We start from the raw sequence: 27,970 nt of genomic DNA, 5'->3' as shown, positions 1-27,970 counted from the left end.
TCCATTTATAACTTTTAACTATGAAAAAGTAAGGATCTTGTTCCTTCTACCTTTAGTCTTGGTTACATCCACACTACTCTGGAGAGGAGCTCGGGATACTCCTTTGACCAGGAGTGCTGGATTCCATGTAGCGACACACATTTGACCTCCGCAACCTTTGCAGGGGAACCTATTACACATCCAGTTGCCTGAATGTGTAGGTTTCCTCACGATTTTTTCTCGAGCATCGGTAACAAATGTAGACAACTTGAAAATCGTCATTGGTACATGGCCAAGTACGCATTTCAACCGGGCATCTTACCGATTTGACCACCGACGCTTGGAAATATTAGGTTTATAGTACGTCAATGGGTTTATATGGACTTATGTCGATGACTATACATTGGCCAGCGTGGAAAAAGATCGGATTGGCAGGCACGGCACGTCCGCTTCCGCAGTCATCATCGACGGAGACTGTCCCATTCAATACCATATTGATTTTCCTCGGCGAAATTATTTAATGGAATTCTTTCCACTGCTCAGATATAAGCTATTGGAATGCCAACGTATTAACTAGAAATGCCTCGGAGCATTTCATATATTTTCCTCAGCTTTGTGTCACATAATGTCGTGTTCGTCATCAATAATCAAAATATCTTTACAAATGTTTCTTAGAAGGCTTTTGTAAAAAGTAAACATCTTTATATGCCTATTATGTTTGTTGGATTTTGCCTTTTGTAACCATTACGAAAGAGAAGTACGAAAGATTCTTTAAGCACTGTATCGAAATTTATTTTGATCGATTTGTCAAAGAGAAAGAAAAAATTCTTAAATAAAAGTCTTAAATACATAGAAAACATCACGCTGCACAAGCAGGCACAAGCAGAGACAGTTTCCACTTGCCACCATTCCTAAACGGTTCGCATGTCTTGGACACATTAACCAATTATAATAACACCTAAGTACTTAAAAATGGAAAAGGACGCCGGCGCAAGTTCTGGCGCTATCTTTGAATTTTCATTAAGTCTTTCCAATACCGGAGAGCATTTACCGAAATGATCGATTTTCCAAATGAGTGCGACAAAACTAGAGGTTCATTGAACTGAATGCTGTAGGCCCAGTATGGCCGCCCTGGCCGCCAGGGCGTGAAGCGGCACATTGACTCTGTCAATCGTTCACGCAAGTATGTACACGACTTCAATGTCTGAATTGCCACAGAGTAACTATTTTTAGTACCCATGGTTAGTCAGTACGTGGGTATAGGAAAAAGGCACTTTTGCTTGCTTGAAACCCCCAACAGTGCTCTCCTCTGTAGAGTTATAGTTCCTTACAATAAGCCTGATAAATATGTACTTACTCAATTTTAATTGATCAGAAATAACTATTGTACCTGAAAGCAAAGAATTATGTCTAATTAATGATATGTTGAGTACTTTGGTATATCCTGGATGGAAAAGAAAAATTTGCCCATTTATTGAATTATTTTTATTATGCATTCTGTATATGTGTTAATTATAAAACTATATAAATATTGGATTATTAATCTTGTATTGCGGAAAAAGTATAAGAATTAATTATTTTGCATACTTGCATACTATAGCAAAATCAAATATATATTTTCAACGTAAAATTTAGTCTTCTAATTATTAGTTTACTAACTACGCGACCGAATACGCTTGATCTCACTAAAACCGTTGGAATATTATTAAGTTATTGTCCCAAATTTACCTAAAGTTGTACGTTCTTGAAGAGTTTTTATTGTTAGAGGATCCAAAAAAAGGGAAAGAGCTAAGATATAAGGCTCATTCTTGAAAAAAATGAAGTTTTTTTGATAATGTAGATCTTATTGTAATATGCAATAATAAAACGACCATTAAACAATGTTAATATAAAATCTAAATAAAAATGGATGAATAATAGAAAACCACTATCATATATGAAACTATTATTTATGAACCATTTTATGATTTGATCAGAACTTTGTTTGAATAGTCAATCCACTAAAATCCAATTCATATCATTCACATACACCCAAATAAAATTTAGAGACTGCGCTGCAGGCACATCGCAGTATGTGAACACCAAAACGAATTATGAAATATCGTAATATTTTACGAGGCCTTAAACCTGAAAGTTGATGGGCTCAGAGTCCATTAAAGTTATCAAACAGGCCCGTGGCAATAATAATGAGAAATATGGTAATGAACGATGACGGCAGCTGATGGAGACTTCGCGGGCACGATACTCCGGCTATACCGCTGGGGACTTTCTAGAATGTAGTCGTAGTATTAACGGTTTATATATATATTTGAATATATGAGGAATATAATATAAAAAAGGAAAAGTGACTGACTGACATAGGTTAAGAACTCATGGTGTGTGAAATCACGCCTTAGACGTATCAAAATAAGCCGAAATTACTTATGAACTGACTACGTATTTTACGGAAAATTGCCATATTGATAGATAACTTTACATAAACTTAAAGTTTTTTGTAAATTTCCTCTATAACCAACTTACTACTTGGACTTTTTTTATCTCATGATTTTACTTGATGATCTTATGTAATTTAGACAGTAAACATGTAACACATAGTGCGCCTTTTCATAATATTACCCCTTCCAAGTAATTTCCACAACATTTTCAACATACAATAGCCAACATAATGATGTTTTCTCTCCAACAGCTGCATAACAGAATTTCAGCGAACATTATCCGAGTTTCATAGTATTCTGCGTTTTGTTCTCACCCCGGTTCACGCCTGCTCCATAACTTCAGCAAAGTTCCATCGCGGGCTTCGAGGCACGTACTTAATTTTTGCACGTCCGTTGTTTTAAAAGAGCAAACTTGGTAACTGTTATGAAGATGCCAACACGTATTGGAACAGATCGTGAGGAGTGGTAACAATTTAGAATTGATGGAGGATAAATAAGACCGCTACTAAAAAGCTAGAAATTTCTTTGCTGGTGGATCGGAATTGTAGCGATGCTTGTAGTCATTTGCATAAATAACAGATATTATTTTACATTATGAATTTGATATCTGCTTCTTAGTTTCGCAACTGCTAGCGATTGGGCTTAAGGCTTTTAATATTGGCATTTTGTAAATGGGGGATAACTACTTAGTGAAAACTACTTAGTGTATATAACGCTCATATCAATATAAAAGGCGCTAGCTAAAAAAGGAAGAAAAATTCTCAATTATTAAAACACGCAAACCACAATCCACATAAAGACTTTACTAGAAAAGAATCTAATCTCTATGTAAGTAGTATAAATGACAAAGCTCACACATTAAATTTGATGGAGTCATGAAACACCATGCAATGAAGCTGCGACGTGATCGTTAGAATGTCATCGTCGTTACAATCTATTCGCCATCGGGACCAGCTTTAAAGGTTTTAAACTAAGGACGTGAGCTCCTACTTTGTTGCCAACTTAGATTATGAGTTATATTGATATATACCTATTTAGGGGAATTTATACAAAATAAATTCTGTCAAATATAAATTCTAATGATATAAAACGACGAAAGATATTATTGTACTTTTTTAGAGAAAGAAAGTAGACTTTATTATTTTCTCAGTACTTTTGTATTGTATATCAAATATTGGTAAAAAAGCGTGAAAGCCAAATACCAGAAAACATAACAAACTCCTTTTCGCGTTTTTATTAGTAAGGTTGAGTAGACTTTGCATTGCAAAGAAATTTCGAAATGGTTTCCTACTTGTTATCCACGCCAATACGTGGTAAATGATAAAAGACGGTCTGTAACTCTACTCTGTAATAATATTTATATAGTTGTAGAAGACTCTTTGAAATACATTAGCTACTTTCTATGCTAGTTGACTGTAGCCCCCTCGAGGCAAAACTTTGATCCGCAGAACAGACGAGTAGGTAGGTCCTCGAAGTTTCGAATATAACTTGTATGAACACAAAGAAAAATGTTTTAAAGTACAAAGGTGCATTTTAATATATTAACAGAGTCACAGAAGTCGGACGGAGTCGCTTCGAGAAATTACCTAACCCAGTATGTATGTGCCATAGGACCACTCCATCTCCTTCCCATGGATGTCGTAAAAGGAGACTAAGGGATAGGCTTATCCACTAAAATCCAAGAGAAAAAAAAAATAAGAAACTTGGGATTCTTTCTTTAGGCGACAGGCTAGCAACCTATCACTATTTGAATCTCATTTCTATCATCAAGCCACTCTGTTTACCCCGCAAAGGAAATAGACGTGATTATTTTAATGTTTATGTATGTATAAACGGACGGACGGACAGGACGGACAGGACTACTTCCTACGGAGGAGGTCGTACCCGGAACGATTAGCAGTTTGTAATATTTATCCACTTGGTGTTTATTATATATGTATATATAATATGTAATATGAACAGGTTTATAAACCTGTTCATATTACATAGCTCTAAGAATATAAGAATAATCTAAGATCTAAAAATATATGTATTATGCTTACATATATGTCATGTGTATATGTCATTTTATATGTTATTCATTTCATAAAATATGGTGCAAGTACAGCTCAGCAGAAGAAGACAAAAATAACATCTTATCAGAATACCATACTCGTGGTATTATGATAAGAATGTTTAAAAAATAAGTGCCACTTAACATTTAATTGATCGCATAGTATTTTTCTCATTATTTTTTGTTATAAAAATAGTCGGTACATTATTCTCCTCAGATATTATGAAGGCGTGATTTAAAAAAAAAAATTCAAGTATTCATATCACCTAATCACAGTACACAATCTTAAGCCATAGATAGTTCTCATACTTATTCGTGATATTTCAATCTCAAATGTAATAAAGCTTAAATAGGTAGCAACGGTGGCTATAATACTTACTAATAAATCTCCAAAGCTTCATCGCTTTGTGGAATTTTCCCATTAGATTTTATGGATTTTACTCCTGTCCGCACATTAAATTATAACTGAAGGGAGAGGAGCGTAGAATTGAAATAAATTTAATTTCTAAACTCCACTTGAAAATTGAATTTCTCTCATTATGTGGAAATATTAGTGAGTTATACAGATTTGCCTTTGGTTTAAGGCTGTAGTTGATAATGGTGTTAATTTTCAACTGAGCACAGATTGAGCTTTTAAATTGATATTTAAGCAATTCCACAATTTTTTAATTACTCTTTTATCCCTTATTTTTATGAGGGAAATTTTGCTACTTTAAAATGTTTATTTGATGTTTCCATATTTTATGAAATATTGAATCATTAACTTCACAATTTATGGTAAAGAAGCGTTATTTGGGTTAATCGCCTGACCCGATAACTCGAAAAGCCATTCGATTTTTATTCCGATGTATTTCCTTACTCTAATATCGCTCGGGGACCAACTTGTCCGTGGTTAATTGTGAAGAAACTTCCATTAACCCAATTTTTCCGTGCGATGTTCTTTAATTTTTCAAGTAAATAGCTTTTGGTAAATAATATTTCACTTAAAAAATTCGATCAACATGTTTGATAATGTCGTGTCACAATATGTTTTTAATAAGATTTGTACGTTTGTGTTAGTTTTTGAAATATTACTTCAGACCAAAATATTGTTACAATATTTTTTATTTATTTCAGGAATAACAAACAGTTACACGATTTTATAAAACATATAAGTTGATACACTAATTTGATAGTGCATATTTTATTAAACAACCACATAATTTTTAGATTGAGTTCAAGGTTTAGTCATATAAATATCAAGTCAATAAATGAGTTGCAACTAGAAACTAAATACAAAAAAAATATAGGTACTCTCAAACCAGGTTTAAGACCTTACAAAATTTAAACCTTCGTTAAAAATACTGGAAAAAAATCACACATTTCATTCGGCAACTAGGACAAATCGCCGGAGACATTCGGATCATTAGGACAAGTGCACTTCCGCAATGTAATGAGGTTGTTGGCGACGGGAAAACCTGGTGCTGCGTTAAAATGTAACTCCTAAAATAGTTTTCAATTAAGGATGGAAAATCTTTCAGTAACGAACTCTTTTTTCTGCAACCACACTTCGAGCACTCCATACAAATTGTAGCTATATTTAGATTAATGCCATCTCATTGGCTGACGAGTGACATTACAGATTGTCACTCCGCTCACAGTTGCCACTGTGAGCATCGGTAGTATAATCAATCCAAAGTATCTACTTAATTATAAGTCAATGAATCAAACTGGAAAAATTACTTGAATAGAGTCAGTATATCTATCATTCAGAGGAGGTGTTAATTGAGGAGTTTGAGTTGATATCACTAAATACGGAGCTCATTATGAACAAAAAATTATTGCATATTGCTGTTTAACAGCAAGATACATTCAAAATAGAAACATAATACAAGTTTCTCTCGCAGCTTTATTTTCAAAATTGGATTCATGGTAACACTTATTGATGTCACTCTCTTAGTGCACCTTGATGGACCACCTTTTAATTAACTAACACGCTTACTTTCAAAGATCTTGACCTAACGCGGTTTATAAATATTTCAAGATTCTTTAGAAATAAACTGATTCTTTGAAGAATTTTCTTGTAATACTTTCAACTTGCGCGTATCCACGACACTGTAAAGGAATACTCATATAATTTAATATTACAGCATACAATAGTGGAACTACGAGGATACCCGAAACTACGAATATGCAATTTAAAAGTAAATGAGATTTTTCGTAGACTGCTGAAATTTCATATGTTTATACTTATCACAAAGTGTTATCCTGTTACATGTGTTCACTTTGAATTACAAAGAAACTAGCTGGGCCCAAGGGCTTCGCTCCCGTGGGAATTTCGGGATACTTACAGTAAGAGGTTGCTAGCTCAACGCCTTACTAATAAAGATTCCAGTTTAACATTATTTTTCAGTAAAACAGTAATGTTGTGGAAAAGTTTCGAAATTTCCTTCCAATCAACCACAGATTGCTTGAAAATTTGCAGATCAAGGAAATGTGAGTAACTGAGTAATTCACCACACTAGGCGTCGCGCTGACGGCTAATTAAATTTGTCTATTAAATCCTCAGCCGTGTTCCACCCTGTTACTTCAGGTTTTCGGGTGCCGTAATATAATAACCCTAAGTGCTACCGTAAATAAATAGTCTTTTGTTGTATAAAATAAAGCTTTGCATAGACAAGATTTGTTCATTTACATTCAACATTTTGTTGCTCGCTTTGTACAGAGCGAATTGCGTAGTTGTGTATGTAAATTGATGTATTGTCATCCGAATAAAAGGTAAAACGTTTGCGCGATGTTTACGTTTTCAATCGCATGAAATTTTATCAATTGTACATTTTTATGGGTTGCGTAAATACGAATGTTTACTGTGCGTTTTTGCATTATATGAGTGAATGTTCGCTCGCATTGTAGTCGCCGTTTTAATTGAAATATCAAAACAAATACTCCGAATATAGCCGTAACTACAATCATTGTTATCACAGAATAGTAATTTGAATTAGTTTGATTAAAGTGGACTATAAAAAAAATACTCTGAATATCGATATGTTTTGTCTCGTCCTCTTATTCAATATCATTTTATATGCTGCAGAGTTAAGCGTAGGTGCAAGAATGGAAATCGCAATTTTCTGATTTCTTTTGATGTTATTGTGGTCATGATCTGTCTCAAAATGCATGGCAGCGTGTACTATTATTATATTCTGCAGTGCCAGTTCCAAAATCACATGATTTATATCACTTTGTTTAAAAATTCACCATTATAGGCCATAAAATATTGATGACTAATAGTTAAAACTACTACGGTTCGAATAACATAATGATCATTCATATCAATTTGATACATGACGTTTAACCTATGTTCGTAAAACGTACCTATGCGTACCTCACCCTCGCATCCCTACTAATAGTGTACCATTTACTTCCCCCAGTAAATCAATACGCCAAGAGCACCTAGCTCTAATGAACAGTTTGATTCGCCAATATTTGGCCAAATTTACAGTTTACCTCACAAAATAATGAGAGCATGGAAGTTAATTGATATCTTATTTACGAGTAGTTTATAAAATAGCCTTTGAATTCTACCAATTAAGGTTTGGTTTGACAAAAAAATGCGTTTTTGGCGATGGGCTAGTAACCTTTCCCTATCTACCTCAATCCCATCATTAAGACTTTCATAACATTCCTCTATGATATTGAGAGATTGTGCAATAGGTTGTCATTTTTCTTTAGTACTGTCTTGAGACAATCATTATTTCGAGTCACGATCACGATTGTATCCGGAACAATTTTGGGGTAGCCAATCAATTATCGTCTTTCAATTTCGATGGGGAAACAAAAATACGCGGACCATTTCACTTTGTTGTGCAATAATATAGATCCACTATTTTTACCAATATGAAAATTGAAATATTACATCGTTTTATTAGATCAACGGTACGGTTGCGAAAAAAGGAATTTATAAACAAAAGAAGTTGTAGGGACCGTGGTGACAAGAGGAAAGGTGTAGTTTGCCTGGTGCCTACCCCAACGGAAATGAGGTCTAGGCATGCATTACAGAGTTATATTTTAAATTTTAGGTAATTAAGAATAATTTTTATTGTAAAAGAAAAAAAAAACTTAAATTATTTAACTGACTTTGAAATATTTTATTAATTTTGAAACTAGTTTAGTTGTCTGTGCAAAGTATAGGCCAGTGAGCAATTCAGTTTTACGAGGCAATTTTGCGAGGAATAACCAATATTGGAGTCACCGAAAAATCACTCGGGGTGTTTTAGTGGGGTCGATCGGACCGTAATTATTTAAAAGGAGGTCGGTAATAGTGTTCGATCCGAAGAAACATCAATATCAGACCTCTGACCTCCTCTGGAGAGAAATTTCATCTTATTTTCTCGAAAATAATACATGGTAAGGCCATCTTATTTTCTGCAATGTTATCTATCAGAAATTCATACATAATCATTAGCTGTTCGTAGCCTTCGTCAATGTTTTCAAAGCTATCTATTCACTAACATCAAATTTAAGTTAAATGAAACCTAGTGAAAACACATCCTTTAATTCTAACTTTTTCCCGAATATTAAAATAACACATCACCATATCAACACAGCAGAGATTTTGTATAGAGTCAGAAAAGCTCACTTAAAATCAGTTCCCGCCACCCCAACCACAACATAAAAATAATTTCAACATCCCAAAGCTAAGCAAAACAAAACAACGTTAATTACACATTTCTACTCTCCAATGGAATTCTTTTCACACTAAAAATGCGAATGCATTTCTACTGGGATTATGGCACAGAACACTGAACGCACAAAAATAAAGGTTAAATAGGTATAAGTGGAATTCTCAATTTATATTTTTTTCTCCTCTCTGAGAGAGATAAGTATGAACCCAAGTCTAACTAAGCCAGGAGAAAGAAGAAGGAAAATAACCTATCTTAATAACCTTAAACTTAAGATATAATTTTACGTCCTCAAATATTTAGAATTTCAACTGTAGTCTTTCTACACGTAGATTAATCTCTCGCCAAAATACTTAATAATTCCAAGATAAGCGGCATCTATCTCTGTACTCTCTGAATTTTATAATGGTGGGGAAGCGGGGAAAAGTGGGCAAAGCCATTGCAATCCCGGTACAGGTAATTACAGCCTAACATGATCGTTTGCTATTGCTCCGTTTCCATTGCATGTATTCAATCGCTAGAATTTTTCTTTAACCGTAAGTAAAGCAGACTCAATTGCAATGTAGCATTTGTCAATCACTATTTAAAAAAATCTACTTAGCTGCCTCTAAAGGCTGAAATTGATTAGAATTTCGATATTACTAATAAATTTGCCAAGCATATTGAACATCTACGAGTAACTTACAAATAAAATATAAAGCGTTAAATACAACACATTTTTTACAAAAGGCTTAAGAACTTATTCTGTTTGTAAGCTGCAATCTTTTCAGAAAATATCACGTCTTCATCTCTTTACCTTTATTGGCATTTACAATTTGCGGGAAAGAGAAGTAGCGGCACACACTATGTATTTTTCGCTACCAAACTAGCATGGAGGCTTTTTGTACAACTGCAATTAATTTCATTATAACTAATTGATTAACGCCAAAGTTACCTTTAAATTAATTGAAGAATAACATTAATTTCAGAAACTGAACGTCAAAGCAGTCCACAGAATAAATATAATTATGTTAAAATATGCGGCGGTGACCGCGCGTACTGTTCACGGTAAGTATTTATCAAACTAGAGGCCGTCTGGTCGTCAGGCTACCGGAATCGATTAACAAAATTTAAAGTTTATTTATATAAATACGTGATTTTTTAAGCTACATTCAGCTAATTTGAAAAATTTCAACTAGCAATAAATCTATGTTTGACTTCGGATCGTAACTCACCATTAAAAATTACATAGATACGATACATATGGGTAAAATATTTGAATCAAGAAAGCGTAATACTATCGGATAGACATTTTATTAAAATAAATAGTTAAAACTTAATGCTTGATTATACTAATCAAACTACCTTGAACGCATATTATTTGTTTTCAAGGTTTAATATTCGGATATTTGTAGATATTGAGGCTTAAAATAATCTCAACATAGAATGACACAAAGCAAACAGAAGAATCGAAAAGTATGCCTTAGCAAAGTAATACTTACACACATTTATTTCGACCGTCAAAGACGAAATACTATATTTTTTATGATTTAAACACACAGAGGTCACACGAGGAGAAGCAACGATTAAAGTAAATCATATAAATCCTCTGCGAGTTACAATTTTCCCGCTCAGCCAACCCTGCAAGTCGAGCAGGGCATTAGCGGAGGAAAAATTAGATTTAACCCCGACACCGTCATGAAGCCGTACCTACACTTCCATGTCCCTTTTAGCCACTCCTCCCCCGTTTACCCATTTTATATTTTCCTCGGCGGCAAAGAATGAGGCCGTATAACTCTTAATTTGAGATGAAATGCAGGGGCGGACTCTGATTTAAGTTCACTTACTCCTGGTGCGTAAGCTGAGGTGTTTAAATTTCTGACAGTAATTTTATCGAGCACATAAATTTGTGCGTTTGCATTTTAGAGTGTTGTCGTCGTCGAAAATTCATGAGTATTTTTATGAAGGTGTTCCGTTGTTCAAGATTTTTGATTTAATAGTTATTTTGGTAGTATAGAGATAATGAGCCTTTCAAAAGTTCATAGGCCTATAAAAGAGAAGGTTGGACGGATAGTTAGAAAAACAGAATATTCTTCTTCCTCTTGACATTAGTTCCGGTTCTATTGTCACTTTTCTGGAGCGAATGAGGCAGGTTTTACACAAAGCAACTCTTTTTGTCATCAGCAACCTTTGCAGGAGACCCTAACACATAAAAACACAGGTATCAAATGCTTCTATGTACATAATGATCTAATGACAATTTTTTTTCTAATGTGCAAATTGCTCGAATATCATACAAGTGTTATTTTCATGGGTGACCGGTGGAATGAGATAACAAATAGGGAATGAGACGTCCAGACCACCAATGTGTCTACGTGTGACAGTGATAAGTTTACTTTCCTTAGGCTATAAAAGGATAAAGTGCCAAGAACCATTACGATTCCCAGACTTATTTCCCTCTTGTATTAGCCACCATTTATCCTCTCGACTAATTCGAATTATTTATTTTTATTTAGGGTAAAGTATTTTTGGTCTATTCATTACAAAAGGTACCTTACTCCATCCTAATATTATAAATGTGAAAGTGTCTTTCACGTCAAAACCACTGAACCGATCTCCATGAAATTTAGCAAACATATAGTGCATAGTACAGAGAGGACAAACTCTTGTAATAAATAATAATGCCATAAGCAACATATTTTCGTTAATAGCGGCTTCTTTTTTTATCATTTTGATGAAATGCTTTAGCATTTCATTTTGTTAAACATAATGGAATAAACATTATAATTGTGCACAATGTAATGTAAAATTAAATAAATTTTAAAACTGAACAATGATCTATTGTTTAGTTTTGTGGTTAGTTATTCTCTGTAATCATATGCGAAATTATTTCGACCAAAATGTTTTAATTATCATGTTGGTTTTGGTAGCAATGAATATGAACAAAACTTTTTCTGGATACAGTATTTAAGCACACATTAAAAAGTGTGTTTTTTTATCAATAATCAAACTGGAGATCTAACTCTGAACCATTAATTTCTACTACTGCGCCAAATAGGAGTAATCAATATAAAAAGAAAAATAATATTATTAAGAAGTTACATTATCAACATCAGCAAATATTTTCATAACAAACATCAAATCAAGTCAATGCCGCACGTGGCCAGGTGGCAGGAAATTCAATTATTTCACGAAATGTGAAATGCCATCAGCCGACTTCAAAATTAAAATTTGCAGGTGTAAAGGAAACAATTTGGGAGTCAAATTAACATTTACACAATATCGAACCCGTGGTTGTCGGGAGAGCAAGGAATTTTGGAAACCCTTTGGGAATGTCACTTTTCTATTGGGGGTTTTTCTTAAGCTGGACATTTTTTTTATGGGTTTCGTCTTCAAATTACCAAAATTTTTAAAAATCATAACAGTTTGATTAATATTCTTTTATAGAATACCATATACAAGATATTTGCCTATAAAAATATACAGTTACATCATTTATTAATCAAATTGCCTACTTTTCAGTACTTTAGCTTACTTTTGTACTTCCAAAACAACGAAATTACAGAAACCTATTAATTAATATATACTTCACGGAATTACATTTGAAATAATATTATGCACCTGGGTGTTTCTTTTTTGGTGGGCAAAACATGTCAAATATGAACATTAAAAAAATGATGAAAAAATATTGTAAGAAGTACAAGTTCCTGGTTACTTCGTTGTAATGGTATGCTGTATTTTTCCTCTCACTTTGAGATACATCATTTTCACTGTAGCTCTTGACTCCCACAACGCCAATGGACCGACCCCTAACGTTACCCTTTGTTCCCTAACTAAAAGGGTTAACTTAAACACCGCGACACTTAACCCTCCACTGCGAATGCACGTGTGAAAATATGTTGAACAATAACTTCCCGTTGGCAGAGGCGACGCATTGTTTTAGAGAAAAATTGCTATTTTATTTCGTACAGCAGAATTTTATGCCGAAGTTCTCCCCCGTCAGTGTTTGCTTTCGCATTTAAAATGCGAGTAAAGTTTCGCGTGCAAGTTGCGAGAACAAAATTTACTATTCAGCGTAGGGACTTTTCAGAACATTTGAGTGAGGGATCAAGAAACGATAACGTGCTCTGTATTAGCATAAAATGTTTATTTGAAAATATGTACGAGTACTGTGTGCAAAGTTAAGTCCTACGCATATTGAATACGAGATAAGTAGATTTAAAAGTTCTGAATAATCGTTCGTTTTTTAATAGGAAAAGTTTAACATTAAAGTAAAAACAAAAATAGGAGCCAATATATAAATATTATTTCCTTAGAGGAATTGAAAATTTAACTTATCAATGTTTTCATTCGTTTTCAATTACAGATAGGTTAGTTTTAGTACATACATATGGTCGCGTCTATATCCCTTGCGGGGTAGACAAAGCCAACAGTCTTGAAAAGACTGAATGGCCACGTTCAGCTTAATGATAGATTCAAATAGTGACAGGTTGCTAGTATAGTTCTTAGTTTTAGTTAAATGCAAAAAAGGATTAATGTTGTTTTAGGAGCCCTTAAAAGTTAATCCAGTGTGGATTTCGGTAAATACGCTGCATAGGCGGCTTAGAGCTCGGAAATAAACAGCCTATCACCTTGTGAGTTTACTAAAGGGATTACTTACTTAATTTCACGGTTCGTATAGCAGAGGGCGACTACAAGGCAATCGATTAAGTGACTAATCTTTGTGAGCTTAATGTAGGTAATACAATAAGTTAGTCTTTGATTTGAACTTTCTTTCAATATTTTATTATACAATAGAATAGAACCACTCCATCTCTTACCCGTAAATATCGTAACAGGCGACTAAGGGATAGGATAATAAACTTGAGATTGCTTTTTAGGCAATAGACTAGCAACCTGGCACTATTTGAATCTCAATTCTATCCTAAGCCATACAGCTGAACGTGGCCTATCAGTATTTTCAAAACTGTTGGATCTGACTACTCCGCAAGGGATATAGCCGTGATTATGTGTGTGTGTGTTTGTAAACAAATTTACAAGAAATTCTCATGATTTTTACTATTATGACCAGTTTTCACGATCTTGTGAACGTTATTAAGGAACAGACCCGAGGTCAGGTCAATTCTATTAGTATCGCTCAAGTTAGTTTACTACGAAAGTCAATTTTTATCAGTTTCATCTCTCGAAGTTATCTGATTGTTGATTTTGAGTAATGTATGTACACATATATATATATATATATATATATTAGCCATAGTGTTGCCACAAACCACAGTTCCCGACAGTGCTTACAATTCTTAATTAATTTCACGACCCCGATTGTCCTTTGATCAATAAGTGTAACCGCCTACGTGCGCAAACCTAATATATTCCTAACCACAAACATGGTGCATGTTCCTGAATAGGTATTGACATTGACGTAGGTGGAACGTGCTTCAGACGAAGGTTAGTTTAAAGTAATGCCAACGTTATTATATAGGCTGTATAACAATTTGTCAAGCAACTTTCGTAGCGGTCGGTCATGGGATACACTAAAAATCACAAGCTCCACAATGCGTTGCATACATAGGTACATACATATAATCACGTCTTTATCCCTTGCGGGGTTGACAGAGCCAACAAGCTTGAAAATACTGATAGGCTACGTTCAGCTGTTTGGCATACTGATAGAATTGAAATTCATATAATGTAACAGGTTGCTAGCCCATCGCCTAAAAGAAGAATTCCAAGTTTATAAGCCTATCCCTTAGTCGCCTTTTACGACATCTATGGGAAAGAGACGGAGTGGTCCTATTCTTTTTTCTATTGGTATCGGGAACCACACTGCACGGCTGCATTGCAAAGCAAGTTCAGCCTATCTGGTTACAATTTGCAGACGTTGATACCCACCAACCCGCATAATGCCAGTGTGGTGGGCTTATATTAGTTCGTTGTCTCCTTATTCCCCCATAAGGAAGGCCAATGCTTAAGCAGTGGGGATCTAAAAATAGATTACTGTTGAATACATTAGTCTGCTAATATACCAGAGAGCATAACTACGAACTTTACGTAACTTTATATCTCCGTTATATTATATGGACATAAGCCTCTATACAAACGATAACTGCTTATCGCTAAGACTATTAGGATATTGGGCTCTATGATTATTGGCCAACTTTAAAATTAAATTTAAGTGATGTGATGTGTTAATAAAATAGAATTTTTGAATTCTCAAAACTTACATACTTATCATATAGAATAGAATAGATTTTTCTTAAATTGGAAACAATGTAAAGTGATACAGTAACTTATAGTATCTGCACTGACTGCACCTTCATAATTTTAATTCCATTTTTTATATTTCTGTACAGGTGAATAATTAGTGAACTTTCATACATTGTCAAATAAGTGAAATTTGCTAGTAGTGCCTCCATAATAATCAAACATTCTAATATTTTATATCTTTTAACCTCAAATCAAAATCAAGCCAAACTAATTTAAAACGTCTGGGAATTCAACGCTGCATGTTTAATTCGGAACAATGTCCCACAAAAATACGCCGAGTTTAATAAATTAAAGTTAGCCTGATTGCACCGACAAAGTAAAATTTAATATCGCTTGGGAGCAATAAAACTGAGTGAAAATTCAATGTAATTAAGTATCAAACAAGATGTTTAAAATCCTCGTTCTACTTTTTATAGTTAATTTAAAATCTCTATTTGTTATAAGTTAATCAAACCTCCCCCAACGCAAATCATCTTCCAAGCCAAGGACCAAACCCAGCCTTTTGAAAAAAATAGTAAAGAGACAACTCTTTACTATTTTTTTTTAAAGGCGTGCCAGGAACGCGTTTTAGATCTAGCTATAAACGTTGGCGGTGGTGTGTTATAAACACAATACAATTATATAAGAGGCATTCTTAGATATATATTTATATTTTTAGATAGCTTAATAAAATACTTATATGAATTTACCAACTCTCTTAATCATTGAGTTAGGCTTCAATTTATTAAATAATATAATTTTAAATGCTTACATTTACAATTAATGGCAACGGAGTTAACGGCCTCTGTGGCGCAGCGGTAGTACGCTTGTCTGTGACACTGGAGATCCCTGGTTCGAATACTCGCGGGGGCATAATGGAAAACGAACTGTTTTGAAGCTATATGATTAACTTCATTTGACTTAACTAAAATGGAATTAAAAAAATATATAACGTGATCTAAAATACATTTATTTCTCCAAAACTGCATCTAATGAGTAACCACGCTTAAAAAAGTCATTTACAACACCATTAACCCTCTTCACAAATAAAGACTCATTCTGCGATTCGCTATCACAAGCCAATTCTTTAACAATGTCGTATCGCATTTTCGCCATTTCTATAGCATCTTCAGATTCTGCTGTAATAATTTTCATGGATATTAGGGCTTCAATTAGACCCAGTACCGAATATTTTTTTAGGTGTTCTTGAAAAATGTCCTCAGGATATATTTCGTTCACGTTTACGTTGCACTGCCTGAGTACAGCCGACAGTGTCTTATAATACAAATTTATCAATCGTTCGTAGTGATTTTCGAGTAGTTCTTCGTCGGTTGACATATATAAAAAGTAAGATAGATCTGTCACAGGTGACGCAAATCTGCTTATCTGGTAATCAACTAAGATAACATCTATTGGTTTGGTCCCCTGAAAAAAGAAGATTTGGTTAAAATCTAAGTCTGTGCGTCTTTTTGATGACGCGAATTTTTACTTTATTTAAAACAATTGATATTTTCCACTGTAAATTTTTTATTTTACCTACTTGCCAAAGAAAATAGATAATGTGAAATTTCTTTTCTATTGTATTATAAATAAATTCAATAATAATCAGACAAATGTGACTGACATATAATGGACTTAATTAACTTTAAAAAAATTATGTTTAGTATAATATTCGTATAATATTTACAGAGTTAAACATTTAAAGTTAGCCTTATTGAATAAAGCAAATTAATATGATTGCTTCTATAATATACACCTAGACCTACATTATATTTAAAGCACACATTATTACTCCAACAATCAGCATGACAAATGGTACTAAATCGATCGGGAATGACACACTTGCATAATATGTTGTAAATGTCTTCAGCACAGTTATTTAGCTTATTTTTAGCCATGGGATCCTTTACAACAGATACTGATTCATTATAAAAATTGAAAATACAATTCGACGTTGGTTTTATTTTACCACTATATTGGACGTCACTGTGATATATCATCTTTATGAAATTACTTTGTCTCTCATCAGTATGCTTTAACACATAAAATAATCCATGCAGTTTGGCTAAACACTTTATAACCAATGAACAATGTTCAACATCAATACTATGCACTCTATTACTAAATCCATATCCCTGGCTTAAGATACAGGTAAACACCATACATTCCTTATGTTTTTCTTTTCTTGAAAATACACAATTTGGAAACGAAATTTTTAATCCTTCAACAATTTTAAATCGTCTCTGAATTTCAATCAGTTTTGGTGCAACATAATTGTAAAATGCATGATCGCGTATGTACAGATTTCTAAAGGTATATCGTCTTTCGGGATCAGCAATCCATTTAATAACAAATTGTCTTTTAAGTCTTTGTCCGTCCCTGTATCCGCGTATAGTCACTTTATAAACATCACCCAAAATAAAATCCATTTCATCTTCACTGCCAAATCCAATTGAAAATTTTATGCCCTCAATCTTAGCAATTTTAGCCACTTCATGAATTATGTCGACCAAATCTAACGGAGGTCGCGAAACCTTACTAATTATTCTATTCGGCATTTTTAAATATATTTAATGCTTAGTCTCCTAAGACGTATTGTCGATAGTAACGCTTTTTGAAATCTCCGATAACTCGATAGATACCATTTATCTTATTTTGACAACATTACTACAAACCACAATATATCATATTACACACGTGAAAAATATGACGCGTAGATATATCAGTGCATATGTAAAATTATTTCACAACGTAAGATAATGTTACATATCTTTAGATGCTTCTAAATTTTTCGACTTTGAAGTTATACTTAAAGTAAGGTGTCATGCCAAGAAAATAGCCGAGCAACATATCAGTAACGTGACACTTCAACATGTTTTGAGCAGTATCAGGGCGGAACTGCGTCTCGGGACCAGATATGAGATAAACTACTCCAAGCACACAATGCCTTTTGTAATATACCTCAATAGCCGGTCTCACACAGTCGTCATACTATATGAGACTGGTTTTATGCATTCAGACGCTTTGTCCGCCATTGTGGCAGTCCTTGTGGACTGTGGATCTAATCTTGGAATATGCAGGCTATTGAATGATCGTTCAAATGAGCGTGGGCGTTTATTTTCGTGGGCAATTGTGACTTGTGTCGTAAGACCAATTACTTTATGAGATTCATCATAAAATGATTGGCCTTACAACACGCGTTCGCAATGTTGACTTTTGACTAGATTTATGTCTTGACTTTTTATAAAATTAATGATTTGTATTTTAATTTTATTCAGCAATGCCTGAACACTTACTTTGATGACATGATTATTTATTTTCTAATTTTTAAACACGAGTACATCTTATGAAAGATTGGAAAAAATAAAATGGATTATATGCCTTTTAGAAAAGCTCGACCAAGCGCAATAGATAAATCCGCCTACACGAAGTTACAACAAAGATCAAAGGTGAAATTCCGATTATTCGAATGGAAATATTCACCTCCCAGAAGTTAAATTACACGCCTATCTGAAGAACATTTACAACGAAGTTATTTTATTTTATTGGAATACATACTTATGTAGTTTTATTCGTCTTGGTAAAAGTGGGCGTCCATTTTAATCTCTGGCGATATTACGAGTATTTTCAGATTGACAATTCTGTCTATCTGTTAGTTTTATGAAGATATGATAATATTGGATAAGATAATATTAGACTTCATATTTACAACATGTAAATTAAAGGTTTAACAGGTTTGTGAAAAATTCTTTTTCTTTATACCTTTTTTTTATATATGTATCTTACACAAATCATGTCTTTTCCGGAAAGATAGAACCAATAGTACCAATATTCAAACGTCACAGGCTGGACCATGGCTGGCCCACTCGCTCACCCAAAAAGAAAAATTCTATATATAAAAGTCTCCCTTTTATTGACTTATTCTCATGCCTTCATATTATACCTAATAAAAGTTTATAAAAATGCCAGAAATTTAGAATAGGACCACTCCACATCTTTCACCTCCACTCCATGTCGTTAAAGACTACTAAGGAATAGGTTTCTAAACTTGGAATTTTTCTTGTAGGGGATGGCTTGCCCATCCCTAGCCCATCCCATCTTGTTGCTATGTATTTGCATCCCAATTCCATCATTAGGCCATGCAGCTGGCCTTTCAGTCTTTTTAAAACTGTTGACTCAATCTATCCCGAAAGGGATATAGACGTAATAATACGTGTGTATATATGTGATTGATTTTGCTTTATGCGTAATATATTGAGGCAAATTAAAAATTTTAGCTTAGCTAACAACAACCCAAAACATTCACACAATTCGATTGTTAGTTTCAATATTAAGTGAAGTTTTGAACACAGAATTGAATCGGTTTTCCCCATACACGGTACCACGTACACACCGCAACACCGGTATCGCTATAACTTTAACGTCCTCTGAACTCCTGTGTGTAGGGTTACCAGTCTTACTCAAAGTGACCATGTGCTCATTACTTCGAATATTTGGAAAATTTAATTAGGCACTGATTAAAGTAGATACTCGAAGACATAATATTTGAAGATTCGGGTTGAAATTCTCTTTAAACTATAATTTGTGTATTATTATTTTTTTTATTAGCAATGTATTCAGCATTACATCATATATTTTTTTTTTTGTCTTAATTAACATGTGGATATTGCACGTATATTATTGTATAATATATTTGATACATAATTGATTTTTAATCAACGTAACGAACATAATGCAATCTGGAAAACGAACTAAAAAAATTAATTAATGAATAATTACCTCTAACGACCTTTTTATTCTCTTTATAGGTATAATTTGAAATATAATTTTACCGACTGATTTAGATTTGTGAGCGAAAAGCTAATTTTGCTCAATGCTAATGGCAACCCTATACACTCAAATGTTTGATCGAGAAGTATTCGTTAGCGCGGGTCGCCAACCCCTGCCCTGCCCGCTTTGAATTATTTACCATTCTGTACACTGGATGTACCTAGGTACATACCGTTGCACTACAAAAACTCATTTGAATCACGAAACGATTTATGTCTCAAAGTAGTCACGATGGTATCACCAGATTTATTTACCTTTAATTTTACCTACAAACAAAAATATATTACATCTTAATCCCTTACGGACTAGGCAGAACATATAGCCACAAGACTTTAAAACCACGCTTAGCTAGAATCTGGGAGCTTTTGATAGCATTGAGATTAAGAGAAAGGGACAAGTTGATAATTTAAAGAATAATCCGAAAAGCCTTTCCCTAATAAAAATTAATTTTATTGTTGTACATTCAAATATTAAGATTAAGTATATCTTATTCAAAATACGGTGATATTTGGATTATGAGCGCAATTTAAATTTGAATAAGGGAACAAAACCAACCCCCAAAATAAATCATTTTCCCCTGATATTGATGTACCCCTGATATAGAGGTTTATCAAACTAAGGTTTCGATTTAATTACATACCTTTTACTTTTCTTCTATTGTTTTGCTTCTGAAACAAAAAATAATAGTCTCATTATTTTATATTTTAACAATTAACTGCACTAACAAAGTAAAATCTTTTACTATATAATTGGTTTCAGTAATAATATTTGCTTTTCTGATAGAAAACTCGCGGCAAAAATTAAAAATAACACGCTTATTCCCAAGGCGATATTCCATTAAGTCCCTAAAACGAGATGTTTGGACACTTTAAAAGGATATTATGGAGATTGTTTGTGTCTTGAGATCGTCCATTAAAAATAATCCGAGGTAATGTTTTTCAGTTGAAATGTAATTTTAGGTTAAAGGAAATGCGTCTAGACGAAAGCAGGAAATCAATTTTCTTCAGGCATTACTTTTGACGCCGGTGCTCGGTCGGAATTCCAGGCTTCCAGAAATAAAACCAGTTTAGAGCTGTCGAATTTACTGCTACGACACTTTTGAGTTTCTGAGCCGGTTTTTTAATTTTAAAACGGTGTAAGACATGTCGCGTCATTTTTTCCAAGTGTACTTTAAAGTCGAATAGAAATATGTTTTACAAGCATAGCTAGACCGCCCCATTTCCCCACAGCAGCAAAGCAAAACAAGTAAGACGCCAAAGTTACTCCTGAAGGTTTTGTCAAATATCATCTAAATAAAGTTATATATACAAAAATATAATTCTTTTCTCTTTTTGCATATTAGTATTGAAGGGCGAATGTTATAAATAGTGGTTCTCACATCTTTAAAAAAAATAGATACAAATTAAAGAATTTTTTGATGTTGTATTAAAATAATTTCTATGAATGTTGAAAGTTTCATGTTGGAAGGTTCTCACCTTCAGATAAACAGGCTTAAACTACAGGTTTCTAGGAAATCTGCTAACTATGTATTTTCAATGCCAAGAACCTAGTAAGATACCTACTCAAAAATATTTTTTCTTTTATGTATTTTTTTCCTTGATATACATAAATAAATAAATAAAAATAAATGTCTTTTAGCAAAATATTTAATCTTAAAAACCGCTTGAACAATAAATTAGAGTGTTGACTAGTACTCACACAATTATTGTTCCTTTTCTAATTTTATAATACAAGTGTGCCGAAAGCATTATAAATGTAAAATAGCAGGTGCAACACACCCTTGTCGTAATGATACCCAACTTAAATTTAACGAGAGTTCAAAGCCTCCGACAGTCCGACGATGATTAATCGTCAAACAACTTTTCCAGTTTGACACTTTCTAAATGTTTCATTTGAAACGTTTTACTACGATGATAGCTAAGAAAGAAAATATTATAAACACTAGTTTGTATCCGCGACTTCCCATGGCTAATCGACATTGTTTGCCACAAAAAATTTAACATTTTCTCCTTTAACATTTCCAGAATGTTATTTAAATGTAATGGTTACTGGTATTGGAATTAAATCTTTGTCAGATGGTTATAATTTAACTTACCTCAACTTAACAAATTTTCAGCGGTTTTACCTCAATTAATCTAAAGAAGAAATTTATAAGTGTACTATTCCTATCTATGATCTTCGATAAATCGAACTTGATTTTAAATCCGCCTTTTATTTACCAAACTTGTTAATTTCAAAGTAAAAATACCTAACTTGGACACGGGTGAATTGCGCCATATAACGTTAACTCGAACTACATAATTTGTACTGAATCTATTCCAATTTTCATACTTTAGTCGGTTATTGCTATCGACAAATTTACGTTTGTCTTAACTTAATCTTAACATAGCTTTGCAATTCACAAAGCTTAGTACTGCAATATCGGATTATCTGACTAACACTTGATAAGGAATAACTAGAACATAATGGAGGCTGAAGATAAAATGGACGTAGGTTCAGCCGGTTTCGTGAGATTGTGAGTAAAGGCGATTATATCAGCGCCCAGCTAACAATAGGTAGTGAAATAAAGTCTTTCAACACATCGCTTTCTTTAAGATGACTCTTTGAAGAATTTAGTTACTACGATACCTATTTTTCTCAATTATTTCTAAAGAGAGAAAAAATAGACAAACGTGAGCGTTCATCAGGTCTTTGACTTTCAGTTGTCAATAGCATAAACACGATTGGTCTAATTTTATAACATAAAACAATTCATTAGAAATACCTTAATAAAATTACAGATTCCAATTATACCGACATTGAAGAAAAACTAAAGGTTCTTAACTTTCTCTTAAAAATATAAATTGATAAAAGCACTTCAGCTATTATTTGTCATACTTTAGGTTCATGAAGGTAACGCCATTGAAAATAAAAATATCATTCTTAAATATGAAGATGAAGGACAAAAAAAAACATAATTAAGGCGTCCTTAATGTTTATCCGTCATCAAACTTAGAAATTTCTTTAATTTTCAAAGGAAAAGTTTAAGAAAATATTCAGGTTCTTTGAAGTAATTAATTTTTTACTGCTTAAATTTAATTTAGATATGTACATAAGTTTTATCTTAAGATGTTTACTTTATTCTATAATCGTATACCTTAATTAATTATCAAATAAGTATATTTTTGTATTAAAAGTTTTGCATGTTCATTTTTTAAATTAATCAAACAACTTATTTCATTTTGATAAAGGTATTCGTTCTTTATTAAAATTTGAGGTAACAACAACAAATTGCTTTGGTGACGTTTTGACGATAGTAATATATAAAATAGAACAAATAGAAAATAACCTTAGAAATTAAGAAATGAAATAGTTCCTCACAAGTATGACACTAATTATTATTTCTTTAGCTATCATGTAATTCCAAGATCATGTACAAGATGATTTTTGTGAGAAAAGAATGGCAATATTTATAAAATAAGCAAACAGCTTGACAATTGCATAAGTGAGTTAGCTGTCTTATCAACTACTTATACTTAATTTCAAACAAACCAGCATTACTTTATCCGGTTGCCGCAGCTTTCGGCTTAAAAAGATGCTTCAATCTCAAGAATTCAAAATAAATCATCCTACATCATAAATATTTTAATTACAATTTTAAAAGCAAAGTCCGCATCCAGTCATAAAAACATTCGCACACCTACTTATTATAATAACAGGTTGTTGATATTCATCATATAATCAAATGTCAACTGTAAAAATATTAATATGTTCTAAACCTATTTTTTTCTTATAATTTACAATCAAACAAAATTAATCTATGCTTTTAAAGTAGCAAACACAAAACAATTAACAAAAAATAAAAGCATTTTACCTACGAGACGACCAGATGGCAATGAAGACAAAACAAGACCAAAAAAACCTTTTAAACAGAAAAAAATTGCCTCGTTCTTTTATAATATATACCTTTCTTTATTGTGGTGAAATAATTTATTTCAGAGATGCTGAGTGCATCTGTAGCGCCGGTAGCGACATCTACAATGCAATTGAGGCTATTTTGCATTTAAGCCTTTGGTGAACGTTTTAAAGACTCGTTTTAATATTTACTCAAGAGAATTGTAGTATTATAGTCTGCTCAGAAACTGGGAAACACTCAACATAGCTTAAACCATATTAAAGGTATTCTTAGCATGATATATATAGATATTCTTTTCAATATTTTAATGAATAAGAGTAATGATTTTTTTGCGTGTCATCAAATTCTCGATGTACGTTTATTAAAAATAATTTACAATAATACCTGTTTCATAATCTATAACAACAATAAAAACATTTAAATTCCTAGCAAGAGTTTCAATAGTATCTATAACAGTATCAAATTGAATCTTTAGGTTACTTATTTAGTTATGTACATAGATAGATACAGATATTCAACAAAATTTCGTTCTATATGCAGCACAAATTACCAAAATTAATATTCTTAATAACACTAAAATACGTGTGTACACAAAACCCCAATCACAGTTTTATTATAGAAAATCGGATATAAATAGAGGATGTAAGGATAGAACCCTGAACTTATCAAGACCCTAATCACAAAAAAGGAAAGTTGGAAAACTCCATAACACGACATGTTTGCGAATTACTGCAAATGGCGGCCAATTCCGTGAAGTTACCGATGACTTTAACATGCCACTCTAACTTTAGCTGCCTAGTGTGTAGTGATACCAAAATAACTTTATATGAGATTATTTATGTAGGTATGCAAGATATATGTGGGTTGAAAATTAAAATTATCCAATTTTTTTTTCATTTATTTATAGACAGACATAGCATGGATGTCGTAAAAGGTGACTAAGAGATATACTTATAAACTTGGGATTCTTCTTACAGATGATAGGCTAGCAACCTGTCACAATTTGAATCTCAATTCTATCCTTAAGCCTAACAATTGAACATCGCCTGTCTGTCTTTCAAGACTGCTAGCTCTGTCTACACTGCAAGGGATATAGACTTGATATATGAATGAATGAATGCTTCTGTGCTGGTCTAATAGCAAAAAAATATTATGTGCCGGCTGCTTCTTTTCCCGCGCGAATTGTAACATTAGCTTAGAAACTTGCGTTTCATCTCTATAGCGATGGGCTTATCAGTTCTAACTTCTCTCTGTTAATTCCATCATTTCGTTCAATATCAAGATAAAGTGTAAGTCTAGTTTAATGTTAGAACATTCAGCCAAAACTCACCCCGATAACCTGAACATATCAGTTTAACTATCAGTTTAACCACATTATCATGTTTTTGTCGCTTTTGCAGTAGACAAAGCTAAAATACACACAATACTCGAAGGCCACATTTCATATCTATATTTTTAAAATATTTTAATCCGGAAAGTTCCAGAATAACCCAAATCAAAACATATATTTCACAAGCCGGCCTACATTGAAAAGCGCGTATCTAAAATGCACTCCGTTTTCCTTGCGAACACGGTCATGTTTGGGGTGCATTAAGCCCGGTATAGAACAGGGGTGCGTATCGATTGGCGCCCCCTCACACCCTTCGGCACTACACAATATTACTCTCTGAAACCACCCCATGTTACAATTGCAAGCCCCGTCGGCGAGATTATTGTTTTAAATATTTAACTTCGAAGACCACTACAAACAATACTAAACTATTCTTGATTGCGCTAGTATCCTCGTTTTTATGGATCGTAATAAAACGGGCCGGAGTGGAAATGGGATAAGATATGGCATTGCGGGGTAGAAATCTGGGGCTTATTCCGGTCTTGTGTCTCCGCCTTTAAATTACCTTTAGTAAGAAAATGAAATCAGGCCGCTTTGAGTCCGCTCTCGGGCTCGCAGGGTTAACAGACATTACACGATTTCTTTGATGTTTTGATCATAATTTACTGTAAGACGTTGAAGTGAAAGAAACAAGTATTTTTATTTAAAAAATCGTTTTTTTTTTGGGGTCATGCTCATTTTTGAGAATGCTCGTCCAACAGAGATACAATTTTATCCAAGGGAAACAACACCAAGAACCAATTCAACTATATTTATTTTATACAATGTGTACAATTTTTAAAGTCTTTGTCTGAATTTCATAAAACTTCATAGAACAAGAGCACTGTCTTAAAATAATGTAAACGGGTAAGTGTATAATGTACCGCTATACGAATTAAATTAGAACTCTTCCTGATCCTGACACATAGGTACATTTAAAAGTTCCGATATAAAATCATTCGTCAAATACATATGTATGTCTATGATATAATAAGTTCAAAGGCATCACAAACATTTACTTCTCAGAATAGTCAGATTGAGACATATCAGACTAACAGTGGCTCATCATTAGCTAATTAATGAAGATATCAATACATATACAAGTCTGATCGGGGAGTATTGATCAAATAATATGGCAACATATGTTATTGATGTATATTCCATTCGTTTCGCTGACTGCTAATTAATCTGTGAATTAGGTAATAAGCAATTTAAGGAATAATAAAGTATTAAGTAATTATTTTAATATAACAAAATATACGGAGAGCTTGACATTCTTCTTGTAGGCGATAGGCTATCAACCTGTCACTGTACAAAACAGTCACTGTTGCATCGCAAGAGATATAGACGCGATTATATGTATGTATATACGAAAAAATTCCTTAAGCACAAGTTGATCGGCTTGGTGAGTACTTAACTTCCGTATAAAATTCGTATCAATTTAGATACAGTGTTATAAATACTGCCAAAAGCGGGAACTTGCCGGAAATCATTTTCCAATAGCAACAATTCAGGCACTTGCGAAAAAGAATAGACTCAATGATAAAGATCTTTCTTTATTGCCTCTGCCTATAAATCGGATGATTTACAGTTACGGCTTTTTACGGCAAAGCTTCTTTATCAATTAATATCCTCTTCTGTTTAAAAATACTTATTTAAACTCTAGTTACATTTGTATATCAAAAATTTATGTATAACATCTGTCACTGCGAGTTCTAATGTATACAAAGTAACACTATCATCATCTAGGTTGATGGTGAACCTTTTGCTATACGACTATGGCTGAAAACATTCAGGTAGGGAATATTTTTGTCAAATTTTGTAAAGTGTCAAAACCATGCATCCAAAAATTTACTCAAAAATCTACAACTATGAAGTAGATCAAAATACATGTTTAGTAATTTTCGATTACAGACAAACCTTGGGACAGGTGAAACTATTGACCTACCTTATTTATAGTCTAAAGGTGAGACTAAATAAAAACTTGTAAAACGAGCAACATACGTCATGTCAGTAAAGCACTGAATGCGGTGAACACAGCAATCTCATCGCCGGTTTGTGGTCGACGCTGACAAAACATCCCATCGTGCCCGTCACATGCAACCAAACCGTTACGATGTGATGTATTGGAGATAGAAATTTACAAACTAAGATAGCCAAGAATAACAGCGCCTTTCTGATTATCGAGGAAGATTGCTTATCATATTATGTGTATATCTTATGTATTAAAAAGGATGGCTGTATTTGACAGAGTTCTGGCGTTGGAACCAACAGCTGAGAATAATGAGACATGCAGATAAATAAACCACTTACAACAAAAATTTCACTCATACATTGTTATCTTCCCAAGATGTCCATTAGCCTGTAAGATGCGGGCTATCAAATATAATTCAACAATGGCGCGCCAATTGGCACCAATTGATTTCTTCCGTAATTCCGGTATTCGCTGTTTGTTTCTTTAATTCATTCAAAATAAGAACAAAAATATACTTAGTAAATTATTAAAATATACTTAGGTATGTACATTAT

At 33.2% G+C, this 27,970-nt stretch overlaps 2 protein-coding genes across 3 annotated transcripts in view; both read right to left on the bottom strand.

Annotated features, from left to right (window-relative positions):
* LOC106141221 (kazrin) overlaps positions 1-27,970 on the bottom strand; it is an 89,913-nt gene that overhangs the window by 52,881 nt on the left and 9,062 nt on the right. Inside the window, exon 2 of the mRNA XM_060947457.1 lies at positions 20,818-20,845. The gene's annotated coding sequence lies outside the window, so the exon portion shown is untranslated. The remainder of the gene's footprint in view (positions 1-20,817; positions 20,846-27,970) is intronic.
* Positions 16,278-18,014, bottom strand: LOC106140731 (uncharacterized). 2 transcript variants are annotated; one of them, XM_060947459.1, is made up of 2 exons: positions 17,761-17,916; positions 16,278-16,772 (listed from the first exon to the last, which is right to left on the bottom strand). In XM_060947459.1, exons 1-2 carry the CDS (start codon positions 17,779-17,781, stop codon positions 16,317-16,319), a joined length of 477 nt encoding a protein of 158 aa, XP_060803442.1. In that variant the 5' UTR covers positions 17,782-17,916; the 3' UTR covers positions 16,278-16,316. The 2 variants fall into 2 exon arrangements, with proteins under 2 accessions (XP_060803442.1, XP_060803441.1); XM_060947458.1 differs by having other exon boundaries at positions 16,282-16,772; positions 17,114-18,014.

Source organism: Amyelois transitella, chromosome 13, assembly GCF_032362555.1.
Source record: "Amyelois transitella isolate CPQ chromosome 13, ilAmyTran1.1, whole genome shotgun sequence".
NCBI lineage: Eukaryota > Metazoa > Arthropoda > Insecta > Lepidoptera > Pyralidae > Amyelois > Amyelois transitella.
This window is presented reverse-complemented; position numbering and strand designations above follow the sequence as displayed.